The sequence below is a fragment of the Hylobates moloch genome, unplaced genomic scaffold (genome assembly GCF_009828535.3).
Source record: "Hylobates moloch isolate HMO894 unplaced genomic scaffold, HMol_V3 SCAFFOLD_4, whole genome shotgun sequence".
In the NCBI taxonomy this organism is placed as follows: domain Eukaryota; kingdom Metazoa; phylum Chordata; class Mammalia; order Primates; family Hylobatidae; genus Hylobates; species Hylobates moloch.
The window spans coordinates 171,132,223-171,145,381 of NW_026652279.1; the positions used below are offsets into that span (position 1 = coordinate 171,132,223).

At 44.1% G+C, this 13,159-nt stretch overlaps 1 protein-coding gene across 5 annotated transcripts in view; it reads right to left on the bottom strand.

The window, feature by feature from the left end:
- The window catches only part of COL4A1 (collagen type IV alpha 1 chain), a 155,429-nt gene that overhangs the window by 90,535 nt on the left and 51,735 nt on the right, over window positions 1-13,159 (bottom strand). For 4 of the 5 annotated variants that reach the window (XM_058438064.1, XM_032151314.2, XM_032151313.2 and 1 more), the window contains exon 2: window positions 2,097-2,156. In XM_058438064.1, the coding sequence (XP_058294047.1) occupies window positions 2,097-2,156 (60 nt within the window). Of the gene's footprint in view, window positions 1-2,096; window positions 2,157-4,816; window positions 4,919-13,159 lie in introns of those variants that run through there. The other variant, XM_058438063.1, reaches the window with a different exon arrangement.

The window sequence follows — 13,159 nt, forward strand, 5'->3', positions numbered from 1 at the left end:
GAGAGGGCCGCCCCCAGCAAGGGCTCCTCCTTGGGCAATGTTGAGATAAAATGCAGGAGGCCCCTTTCCTTCAGGCCAGGTGCTGGACACCACCTTCCCTGTCTTTCCCACACATGTGTAGCCCACTCGGAGTGGAAGCGGCTTGGCTCTGAGGGGTGTTACCAGGTTGTGGAGATGTCAGTTGATAGGTAGGGAAGGCTACACCCTATCATTCTCCCTTGTCATGTTTTGATGAGTGGATTTTTGGGAAAAACTGAAATAGATTAAGCTAAAAAAATTACAAGTGTTTTGGGTTTTGGTTTTGAGTTAGAGCTTCGCTCTGTCGCCTAGGTGCGTCCTTGGCTCACTGCAACCTCCGCCTCCTGGGTTCAAGCGATTCTCCTGTCTCAACCTCCTGAGGAGCTGGGACTGGAAGCGTGTGCCACCACGCTGGGCTAATTTTTGTACTTTTAGTAGAGACTGAGTTTCGCCATGTTGGCCAGGGTGGTCTCAAACTCCTGACTTCCAGTGATCCTCCTGCCTCAGCCTCCCAAACTGCTAGGATTACAGGCGTGACCCACCATGTCTGGCCTAAAAAATACATATAAGTTTGTAGATGTGGATAGAATAAGAAAGTCTGTAAAGCTCCAGAGCCAAGGAGGGGCCGCCAAGGCCTGCCAGCTGGACAGAAACAAATGGAAATGGAGGTGGACATCAACCCTGCTGTCCCTAGGAGGGAGCAAGGCCAACTTGGCTCCAGCCCTGATGCTTTCAAAGTCACGTGGAAAACAGAGTAATCATGATCCAGGCCTTAACTTCCTCTTTGTCGGGACCCCAAAGTTCTCTATTTTATCATTTTAAGGACATTTTTATGAGTTTGGTGAGCTCACTTGTATATTTCAAGTTAGGTTTTTAACAAAATGTCTGTGGCATGAGAAACACTTGCCTCTACTTTAAAATAACTCTGGAACATGCACACTGGAAATCGCTAGAAAAAATTCCCAAGTAAGAGAACAAACAGAGCATGAAGATAAATTAGAGTTGATAAGAAAAGATGTGAAACTTCCCTTACGTACTCCATTCATTCAAAAACTATCCAGGTTAACACTAGTGCCACCAACTATCAGGCATATTTTTAAAAATAATAATGTTGGCATTTCAGCAGATAGCCAAAAAGAAACCACAGAATTTTCTGTAAACTAGAATTTGCTGAATTTCAAAAGCATCAGTCTGTGGCCCCATAAAACCTCTGGCATGCCAGGGAGGGAAGTAAGAATTCACACGCTGGCCAGAATGACACCTTCAGCTTTCTGGAAACAGTATCCTACAGAGCACACTCCATTCTATAGGGTCCCAACCTGCTGCACACACCTGCACCAGAGGCCGAGTGGCTTAAGGTGGTGGCGTTTCCTCACGGCCACACCTGGTTTCCATGGTGACCCACAGACAGTACCAGGACGCTGCACTGTTTTCTGGATAAAAAAACAGTCAGGCACCCTCTTTCCAACCAACTGAAATGCACAGATTCAACTTGCCTTCCAGAGAAACATCTTTATCTGGAGCCCTGGTTCTTAAATGAGAGGGAAGGGAAGAGTTTGCTTGGAAAGAAATATATTTTAATTTTACATTTGGGAAACACTAAGTTTCCCAGGCAGTATTTTTATAAATAAATCTAGACAAGCGTGTGATGGATTAAAAGATGGTTTAAAAATACTAATTTGAAGAGAAGGCCCTCAAGTAGAATAGGAACTAGTTTCCTTTTCCAGAAAAATGCTAAAATTAGTTCTTATATATCAATTCAAAAAATACAATAGATTCAACAGATTTTCTGCCACTATACTTGTTACTCTTAGAGTCAAAAAGGCAAATAAACCAAATATCTTTTTCTACATTAATTGTCACATACTATTACATTCTTTGGAGAAGAGCTATTATAACAATATTACTACTCAGAAGTAATGTCAAGCCTGGCTTGGCTTCATTTGTATTGCTCTGGGGAAATTATCAAAACAGTAATAAGGCTTTCACCCGAATTGCTGATTATTCGGTTACGGTTAATGTAGTACTTACCGTCCAATTCAAAAAGAAATGTTGTGATTTAAATTTCGGCAACTCACCTTTTGTCCCTTCACTCCATGGCAGTCACATTTGCCACAGCCAGAGCCAGCACAGCCACCCTGGAAGGAAGAGAAAACATCTTTAAATAGAAGAACACTTTCAAAGCGAGGGCAATATGCAAATGGAGATGATTCTGGCATCTTGACTTGTTTATGAGCGAAGCCTGCCCTGTCCTTCGGACACAATCTTATCTGCACTGGTTTCCATGGGGCTGTCATGCAGTTCCGCTTAGGGTGCAGATCCCCTGCCCAAATAGACAAAACAAAGATCCTTGAGTAGAACAAATCCAAGTGTTACTCAGCCCAAAAAGTGAACAATGTCAACTATACTTTTTGTCCTTTGTTAGTTTCTATTTGAAGTTGACACCCTCGGGGATTAGTTTAACAGGGCACCACCCATATTTGCAAAGTTACCCGAATGTCATGATTCTTATTTAGAGGTGTCAAACCTAAGACCACGGGAGGCTGAGAGCTCCCAACGGTGCGGTCTCAAGGACACACGGCCACACACAAAAAAGTTTGTATAGTACAGAATAAAGGAATGAGCTGATTTTTAAGCCCCAATCTTAAAGAACTCCTTTTTGAATTCAATTAAAGCTTGAATGTCGCATTAAAGAACAGTCGACAACAAAATATTCTTGTAGTGCACTTTTTTTTTTTTTAGACAAAGTGTTGCTTTTGTTGCCCAGGCTGGAGTGCAATGGTGCAATCTTGGCTCACTGCAACCTCCACCTCCCCAGTTCAAGTGATTCTCCTTCCTCAGCATCCCAAGTAGCTGGTAATACAGGCACCCACTACCACACCCAGCTAATTTTTTGTATTTTTAGTAGAGATGGGGTTTCATCATGTTGGCCAGGCTGGTCTCGAACTCCTGACCTAGGTGATCCACCCGCCTCAGCCTCCCAAAGTGCTGGGATTATAGGCATGAGACACTGTGCCCAGCCTGTAGTTCACTTCTAACATAAAAATTAATGTTAAAAATGGAAGGAAATGAATCCAAGCGTGTGATAAAAGCTGGAGAGGAAGCAAGCTACCACGTGTTCAAACGCCTACCAGGTGCCATGCACAGTCAGCGATCATCTTATTTAATGATCGTAACAATCATTTCAAGATAGGTAGTGCCATCCCCATTTACAGATGTGGAAACTGAATTAGAAGATTTATTACAACACGCTAGGACAAAGTTGAAATTAGAACCCAACTTCAACTTCCATTATGTAAAACTGCCATCACATGAAAAGATAGAAATATGTCGGTACATACACGCATTTGCAATTTCCTTAGAAGAATCCCAATTTTAAACCATGACAGACACAGGTATTGTGCACAGAATGTAAAGAGGTATGAGATTAATAATCGGGTTAATAAGCTTTATTAGAGGCTCTGCTTTAAGTCTGATACAAAATGTTTACTTATATTCTACTTCAGGTGATTATCATTTCCTGAAAATAAAATCATGCCACTAATAGTATTGTGATCATGCAAAGTGTATATTTTTAACAACATATTCAAGCCTCAGCTGCATTGCCATGGAGACTTCTGCATAAAACAATCACATCTGGAGATATTTATTTTGTAAAGCTAAATCTGAACAAGTGCCTCCAAGACAGTAAGCTGTTCTCAATTTTATATTTTGGAAATGGGGACAGCTGACAACAGTCCAAGCAAACTCCAGAGATGATGGGTCTGTGTTTTTCTCTGACTCACATTTTAGGCAATTTTCAGCCTACACTCTCATAACCTCCTAACATTTTAAATCAATCCATGTGCACAGATTTGCTTCATAATCTGGGTTTTGGTGACCACTCAGAGGCGTCCAAAGAGATGAGGCCAAAATCTGTAACCTGTGTTCCAGGAGGTTCTTCCAAAATGGACAAATACCGGTACTGAGAGGCCTCACCAGAGGTACCTAACTCAGCCAGCACTACCATGTGTCTAATCCCCAGGTGAGGGTCACCTGCTCCCTACCCGGCTCCTGCGAATTGCTGACTGCATGTCTCTATTGTCAGGCTTATCATGTTTCTCGTTGTTTACTTTGTTTACTTCTGTGTCTCCCCAGTACACTCTGAGTGCTTTGGAGGCTGCCCCACATACAGCTCACACCAGGCTCCCGTAGCATTGAGCCTGATGTGAGCTGTATTTCATCTAAGACGACACCAATTGTAAAACCCATACTAAGAAATAAAGAATGGTACTAATTAAACAATGACACATTATCAATTGTTAGATCTATCCCAGTTCCAGAGTTGTTAAAACATTAATAAATGCACATCTTAGAACTGATGAAATCAGTACCCAATTATGGTTGTATTCTTGGTGCTGTTACTGGTGTTACCCATCTAAGCAACCTTAAATAACAACTGTAGATGGAAATCCAGTGGCACCGCGCACCTCAATGCACAGTGCATTCGTGCACAACAGCGCTGTGGGACAAAGCTCCAAACAGGGAACTCGGCAATGACTGCCTGACTGTTCCAGATCACAGAGTAGCCAGGGGACTCTGGGGAGTGCACTGGCACCTGGCACCTGGGCCGTCCAGACCAGCTATTCCATCACCAGTTCATCTCCAAGTCCCTGGGGTTCTGGGGCAGCCTCTTTGCTCGGATTATGCCACTGCCCACAACCTGTTTGCGTTTAAGCCAAGTTTGGAAACACATCTCTGTTCTTTAAACTCTGCTGTGTTTCATCCCCCTCCTACAGATATCAAAAGGAAAACCCACCAAGCTAAGTCTCACGTATCTGCAGAGTCCATTTAGGAAATGTCCAGCTGTCATCTGGGCTTAGCTGGCAGAAACTCAACACCAGCCTGAAGCAGTGTAGATTTTCAACTTGTGAGTCAATTGCTGCTTTCTGGGAAAGAGCAGATTAAGCAGGGATTTAAGGGATTGAAGCTGAAAACGGCTATTTGGTGATCTGGAGTTTTCCGAAAGGTTGATAAAATCTCAGAAGCTTATCTTTCTGCAATTTGAGGGAGGTTATAAAAATGAATTTCCTGGAACTGGGCCCTTAAGCCATCCGTGAATGCTTCCATTGCCTGGGACTGCAGATAAGAGGCTGCAAGGCTGTGACTGTGGACGCTCGGGTCAAGACGCTTCTTGTACTTTTGGTACAGAAACACCCCCAGCCGGTGCCGGTGACAGGCGGGTGGGTAGTTTTACCCTGGGGACCACTTCAGGTACTAAGGAACATTGGGGAAAATCAGAGATGAGAAAGGACTGACCCCCGACCCCTGGCCTTCCCCCATCACCTTAACGCTTTTTCATAAGCAAGTATTTTTTTTTAATCCTGGACCAAAAACATGTATGGCTTTATGTGTGTAGGGAATTTTATTATCAATTCTGGCCCCAGAAGGCAATTCTAAAAAATTGATCTTTCCAAAAATATCTAAATTAGGGTTAGCTTTTCAGAATAAAAGGTGTCTAAGACCATGATTTTTGTGTCACATTCTGGGTGGCCTAGCATTTTATGTAAATGGTTTTGTTAAAACAAAACAAAACAAAAACTAGCCTTTAGAATGACAAGAATGACAAATATCCTAAGATGTATGTTTACTTTGTTAAATAAAATCTATTTTAAAATATCACTATTCTGGTCCTTTCTGTCATATAAGGGCCTGTGCTGGGTTTCACCCTGGCATATGAAGGTATTTTAGCTGCAACTCAAGGGTCCTCTGCTAAAAAGAAAAAAAATACAAAAGATGACCTGAGTACGCCTTTCACTCAGGTGTAATGTATAAGCTTAAAATGATGAATTAAAATAAAAGTCAAGTAATGCAAGTCTTAATTCACTGTTCTAAATTACTGTGTTTAAAAGGGGTACATAAATAATGCAGGTTACCCAGGTTCACAATTTCACTGGTGACCTGACATATGAAAAGCTATGTCACCATTTCATCATTCCCTGAGGAATTACACCTTGCATCTGGACTCCCAGAAAAATCTAAAGCTATATGCAGACTGGTGGACTCCACCGGCTCCCTACTGGCTGCATATCTGAGGGCCTTTATGAGGGCTCTGCATTCTCCCCATGTCTGGATGACCCCACAGATGAGCTCCCACACCATCTCTTTCAGATTCTAGAATGGGAAGAACTGGTACATTCTGTGCAGTACTCATCCTCTTCCTGGTTTTCCCCTCATTGGTGTTCTAGGGTCAATGAGTTCCAAGTTCCTGGAGCAATGCCTGTGTTGCCTTCCTGTGAGGCACACACTTAACCCAAGTGGTCATGAGGATGAAAGTCAGTCACAAAGGCAGTCTCCACTCGGAAGACGGGGAATATGGCTGGGAGTTCTCAAAGGAAAGAAAGGCAGGGGTCTCGGTCTCTCTTATAGGAGTAGACCAGCCATGGACAATGGCAACACGGGTACCCCAGACCAATGAGGAAAAAGAGGACCCTAGAAAGCTCTTGGGGTTGGGGGTGAATTTATTATTTATGCTCCTAAAACTGTAGACAAACTTAATGAAAACCAAGTCAGTTTTGAAAGTCCTTTTAGCCTCTTCCCCATAGACCATGTGGCCTACAGAGTATAATAAGTTGTCTTCAAATGGAAGCTGAACTGAAATAACTGTGTTTGAAACAGAAAATAATAATAGTCCCCAATGGACTGTCAGACACACACACGCACACATAACTTCAATAGCAGAGATCAACTTTAAACGAAAACAAAAAATACAATATGAAAGGAATGCAAAAGGTACCACAAAGTAATCCCTAAACCAAATATCCTTTATATTCTCTAAAAGTCTCTTAAACTTTTCAGGATATGTTAAAATAATTAATACTGTGAAACTTCTCTTTCATGCTCCAATTAAGATATTCAGAGATCCACCATCAGTACTAATGTTATAAAGCATATTAAGGTCTTAAAATACACAAAGATTTTACAATACACAGTACGAATGCCAAAGAAGAAACGGGAGGAAGAGAAGTCAATGGTTTTAATATGAAATAAAGCCTATTTCTGGTTTTCTCGGATCTACAGACCAAGAGGGCGCTCTTCTCAAGATTAAAGTGAATTCCATTCGAGAGGAGGCAAAAAGAGGAAAGCTCACTCATTCTGTTTGGAGAATGCCTTTTTAACTGAACCGAAGAACACCAGCTGCTCTGCTACTCGTGTGTGTGTGTGTGTGTGTGTGTGTGTGTGTGTGTCAGAGAGAGAGGGAGGGAGGGAGGGAGGGGAGCAGGGTGCAGTGTTACACAATTTAACTGGGACATGTCTTCTGATGAAGGCATATTTGCAATGAGTTACACAGGATGAAGTCCTCAATTTTCTGATTTTTTTCCTGCTTTTGATGGAAAATAGACCTTTAACATCACAGCTTTAACAATTTTTATGTGTTTCACATCCCACCAAATAGGGACATGTGGAGATCTGCCAAGTCTAAACAGCTTATCTTTCAAATTCTTTCTCGCATTCCCTATGCTGTGCAAAATGTCAAAATACTTTCCTGGTGATACTGCCGTCGAGGGCTCTTCCTGGTTGCAGCACTTCCTCGGGGAGTCTTTTAAATAAGTACCTACCCAACTAAATAAGTGTATGGAGACAACAGACTGTATTTTAGGGCTACTTGGGCAGAATTAAAAGTGCGCAGCAAGCGCGGGCCCCACACGCTCCCGGTGGGATTGCGAGCGGAACATTCCCAACCCCTCTGGAAGCCGCTTGGCCGCCTCCGCTGAAGCTGGGCCCCGGCCCCGGCTCCTTCCCCGAAATTCCACTCCCAGGGATAAGCCCCACGGCCACACAGCAGGGACGCACTGGCACGTTGCTCCAACTGAGGCAAGTTGGACAAAACCACATTGACCTTTATCACGTCCTGCTGGGGTCTCATCTTTTCAATTCTAAAACGGAGTCTGGCTCTGTCGCGCAGGCTGCAGTGCAGTGGTGCGATCTCGGCTCACTGCAACCTCTGCCATCTGGATTCAAGCGATTCTCCTGCCTCAGCCTCCCTAGTAGCTGGGACTACAGGCACGGGCCACCATGCCAGGATAATTTTTTGTATTTTTAGTAGAGATGGGGTTTCGCCATGTTGGCCAGGCTGGTTTCGAACTCCTGGTCTCACGTGATCCACACGCCTCAGCCTCCCAAAATGCTGGGATTACAGGTGTGAGCCACTGTACCCAGCCTCAATTCTATTATTTTAAATTCCACTTCATTCACACACACAAAATGCTGGTGTGTTGAATAAAAGTTAACTACACACAGATGCAGCAGGCACACTTTTTTCGGATAGCGAAACCTCACAGACTGTATATGGAGAATGGACGTCCTAGCTTCTGTCCTGTTTGCCTGTGCTGCTTGTGTCATGCTTGTTTTAACCTCTGTGGCTGTAAGGTTCTGTGAAATGGCTCTCCCCATCTCCACGGACCCCCAGGGCCCAGGAATGCCTTAAAAAAGAATCTTAAAACTTCTCCACAGAGAGCACACTCTGTATGATCCCATCATATTAAATTCAAGAACGGGGCATCTGTCTATAGGGAAAGAAGTCAGAATTGTGATGACCTTCTGCAGGGCTGTGGCAAAGGTGGGGACGAGGGAGGTTTCTGGGGTGCAGGAAACATTCTTTGCTTGTTGCAGGCGGTGACTACACGGGTGTATACGTCGGTAAAAACTCATCGAGCTGTGCACTTGTGATTTTTGCACTTTGTTGTATTTCAATAAAATTAGAGAAAAAGGGACGTGGTCAAGCCTGTTCACAGCAGCACTATCCACAATCGCCCCAGCTGGAAACAGTTCAAGGGACTGAGAAACGATGGGGTATTATTCATGGAAGGGAGCTCCTGGCCACACCAGGGCAGGCCAGCTACAGCACCCGCAGCAAGCTGAACGAGGCACAAAAGAAGACAAACTGGGTGGCTCCATTCCTGTAAAAGTCAAAGCCTAACAAGATGACGTTCGACCCTGGTTACTCTTGAGGGCTAATGACTAGAAGAGGACCCCAGGGACTTCGTGCCTTCTGGTAATGTTCTGGTTCATAGTCTGGGTTCACTGGTATGTTCTCTTTGGGGAAAATGCACTGAGCTGTGCCCTTTGCCTTTGCTATGATTCTGTAAGTTTCTAAACTTCAATAGAAGTTAGCTCCCCAAAAAAGTGTCCATGGCATTTAAAAATTACTAACAAATTAGTAAAATATAGGCCAAATGTTGTAGTACAAATAATGATTTTTTAAAAGTTTACATTTGCATAACATCTTTCAACTTCCGAAAATATACTTAGTATTGTGGTTTTAAAGGTAAAATTAACTTTTCTCCCTTATTCTCACAGAATTCAAAATCATTGTGCTTTTATCTGCATTTGTTTTATTATCATCATCATTTTGTTTTGACTAATGTAAGATAGATGTGATCCCAAAGATGTGAAAATAATTATTCCTCATTAACTCCCCTGAAAGGACAATTTAGGTAAATAAAATAATATTTCTGTTCCATTTAATAATGGAAGACATAGAAACAAAACAGTCCCTACTGCTGTTTAGAGTTACACAATATTTCTGCCCTAATTTGAAAACAACAAGAGTTGATACATTCTTGGCAAAAAAAAAAAAAGCACGAAAAATGTGAGAAACAGTGAATTTCTAATATGTAACATGTCTCTCTCTGTGCTGTAGTATGACTAAGATTTGTACACGTGAGGTACATGCTCTATTCTGCTTCTCAATTAGAGACTGAGTTGGCAGAGCAGAAAGGCTCCCAAGAAACCACACGCCTTGAGGAAATGAGCGTGTTTTCTTGGCTTCTCTTAGGAACGACATGTGACTGCAGTTCTGGTCTCATTTTCCCTGTCATACAATTTTGTTGACTCATGTTTCATTTCTTTTCTTCCCTTTCTCCCACTAAACGGGGGTGGACATTAAATGTTCCTGCTTGGGGAGTAGGATGGCCTGGAGGGAATGACCATGAAGACCAGCACTTCACCTCCAGGTCACTGGTCTTTGTCCAGCTGCAAGCAGATGTGACTATGATTAGTTGCCATGGGTCAGTGGTTCCTTGGATGGCTGTGTGTGAAATGAGTTGGTGGGCTTCGTGTGTGTCCGCTGGGACCCATGGGTGGAAACACCATTGGGAGGCATGACCTGAGACGAGCCTTCCCGTGCTTGTGAGTCACTGGCCTGACGTACTAGCATAGTGGGGCAAGGCCAGCGCTTCCCCAGCATCCGGGTCCCACGGAGCCCCTCCCAAACCAAGTGTCGGCTCCAGGCAAATATGTAGACTTGAGAGACATTTTGTTCTCTCAATGAAACTCAAACTCTCTAATTCCAGAGGAGGAATCTCCCACCCATAGAGTTGTCACTCTTAGCTACTCTCCCCGGTTCCCCGGATTCTTTTCCCACCAGCCCTGCTCCCATCCTTTGTAACCTTCCATCTTTAGCCCCTTCATTCCACCAATGCCTATTTTACAGGCACCCTTTGAGGAACAGCAAATTTTACCCAGACAGGCATGAAAAACGATGTTGGACTATTTCTTCCAACTTTCGAGAACTGTGCAGCTCCCAGCTATGCTGGAAGGCAGGGAGTTCTTCCAGCTATTCCCGGTATTCATCTTCCATGGCCTACTCCTTCCACACCCTGGTGCCACCCTGGCCTGCACCGGCCATGTGGGCTTCTGCCTTCACTTTCAACATCTGACTCCCAAGCCCAGCCCATGCAAGACAGCCCCAAGGCCCCATGCCCAAGACTGGGGTGAGTAGGTGGGGCAGGGGAAGCACCAGCAGGCCTGTGCCAGGCACTCCTTCACAGCTCCTGGCAGTGCCCAGTCGTACTTATCTTTTTCTTAACAGATGGCGAGATTTACTTCCCACCTACTGCACGCCTGCATGGGCCAGGCACCCCCCAGTGCTAAGAATACAGAGTTGAGTGTGTGAGCAAGTCGGATAAGGAAAGGTGAAATTACAATACAACGTGGGCTGCAAGGGAGGTGAGCAGAGACCCACAGGCATGCCAGAGGGGGACTCGGGGACCCCCAAAGCAGGGCGCACTTCAGCTGAGTTGCGAAAAGTCAGGGCTGTTCACCTAGGAAGAACCCAGGATGAGGGAGAGACAGCAAGAACAGGCTGCCAGAGAGGCATGGGTGCGAGCCGGTACAGAATTAAGACAGCACATTCCTGAGGCAGACAGGAGTTTAACTTTTGAGATCTTGGCCACACAGCCTGATAGCATAAAACCTTGAACCCACGCCTGACTTACAGCAGAGGCACAGTCTTCTCCGCCTTAATTCTCCTTAGTCCCAGTAACACTGACTCTGATAAAGGAGTCTATAATTGCTGTCTGAAAAGTGATAGCACGTTTACGGGAAGACTTACAGAAATTCCAACAACTGGGCATAAGTGTCTTCTTTATTAATTCCTAGTCATAAATAAATTACTTTTTTTTTTTTTTGAGGTGGAGTCTCGCTCTGTTGCCCAGGCTGGAGTGCTGTGGCAGATCTCAGCTCACTGCAACCTCCCCCTCCCAGATTCAGGCAATTCTCCTGTCTCAGCCTCCCACGTAGCTGGGATTACAGGTGCCTGCCACCATGCCTGGCTGATTTTTCTATTTTTAGTAGAGACGTGGTTTTGCCATGTTGGCCAGGCTGGTCTCAAACTCCTGACCTCAGGTGAACCACCCACCTCGGCCTCCCAAAGCGCTGGGATTACAGGCGTGAGCCACCACTCCCAGCCAAATAAACTATATTTTAATCTGTTCCATCTACAATCTCCAAATTTATAATAACATTTAATTTTAAAGCATGTTTCTACACATAATTATGTGTATATATTATATATAAATATAATTATATGTATGTGTGTGTATATATATATATAAAGTATAATGTGCTGTCTTCATGCCCATCAACATGATTGACTGGAGTAGGAGAAGGCTTGTAAGAGAAATGCACTACGGTTTGAATATTCCTAACCCCAAAATCCAAAATACAAAGTGCTCCAAAATATAAAACTTTTTGAGCGCCAACGTGATACCACACATGGAAAACTCCATGCCCTCTGACCCCACCCACAACCTTTACTGCATTCAGCCTTCAGAAGAACTCCCAACTGGGTCTAGATTTGAAACCAGAGGATCACTTAGCTCCTAACAGAGGATCACTTAGCTCCTATCAGAGGATCACTTAGCCAACAGCTGCTGTCTATCCCTCTGTGGTCCAGGAAGTGCACTGCATATTGTCACAGTAAGCGAGAAATTCCAAACAAATGGTCTAGCTTAATACCATGATCCATATAGGTTTACTGGATGGCTAGCAAGAGGGAGTATGGAGATAGTTTTCCCATCAACAGAACTCTCTTTGAAGAGTATCTCGAAGGCTCCATTTGCCTCTGGGAAGTGATAACACAGCACAGAATTGGGAGGGTGGCTTTGCTCTGAGGAAGACACAGCAGCGCCCATGTTCTATTTATCCCACTGTGTTCCACTAGCTGATCCTTTAAGGAGCCCTACAGTTTGTAACATACTTTAAAAGGAAACATGAAAAGCCTAAGTGACTAGTGAAATATTTCAAGCATGACGGACATGCAACTCAAAAACAGAGTTTAGTAAAACCAGTGGTGGCAGTATTACCACTTTTTTTTCTTTAAACAATTAAATATTTTAATCATTGCTGATTTTGTGCTCATCTTCTCCCCTAGAATAGTGACATCACTAATCTCTTCCAGTGGAGATTTGGAATGTAACCCAAGTTACATGACCTCCTGCCATTCTCTGTGTGTCCCCATCCTAAAAAGATAAATTCCTCTTCTAAAAAGCAGACTTAGGTAAGCCCTCCTTTTCCACAGAACTGGGGAATATGCAACTGAACAGGCCTGCTACTCTTCCTCTCTTGGTAGCAATTTAATGAGCACTTACTATGTGCTTGCCACTGTACTTGCAATCTGGAGGGTAAAGGATGACTTAGACATGAGCTGTGTTCTCAAGGAGCTTGCCAGTTAAGAGGAGAGAAACTGTGGCCCCTACCACGCTAAGCCCATTACGAGGAAGGTGGCCGGACAAGCCCAGCAGCAGCACAGTTCCCGGGGAGGAGGTCTGTGTGCCCACAGAACAGCCCAGGTGTCGGCTTCAGCCCTGCACAGGGCTGC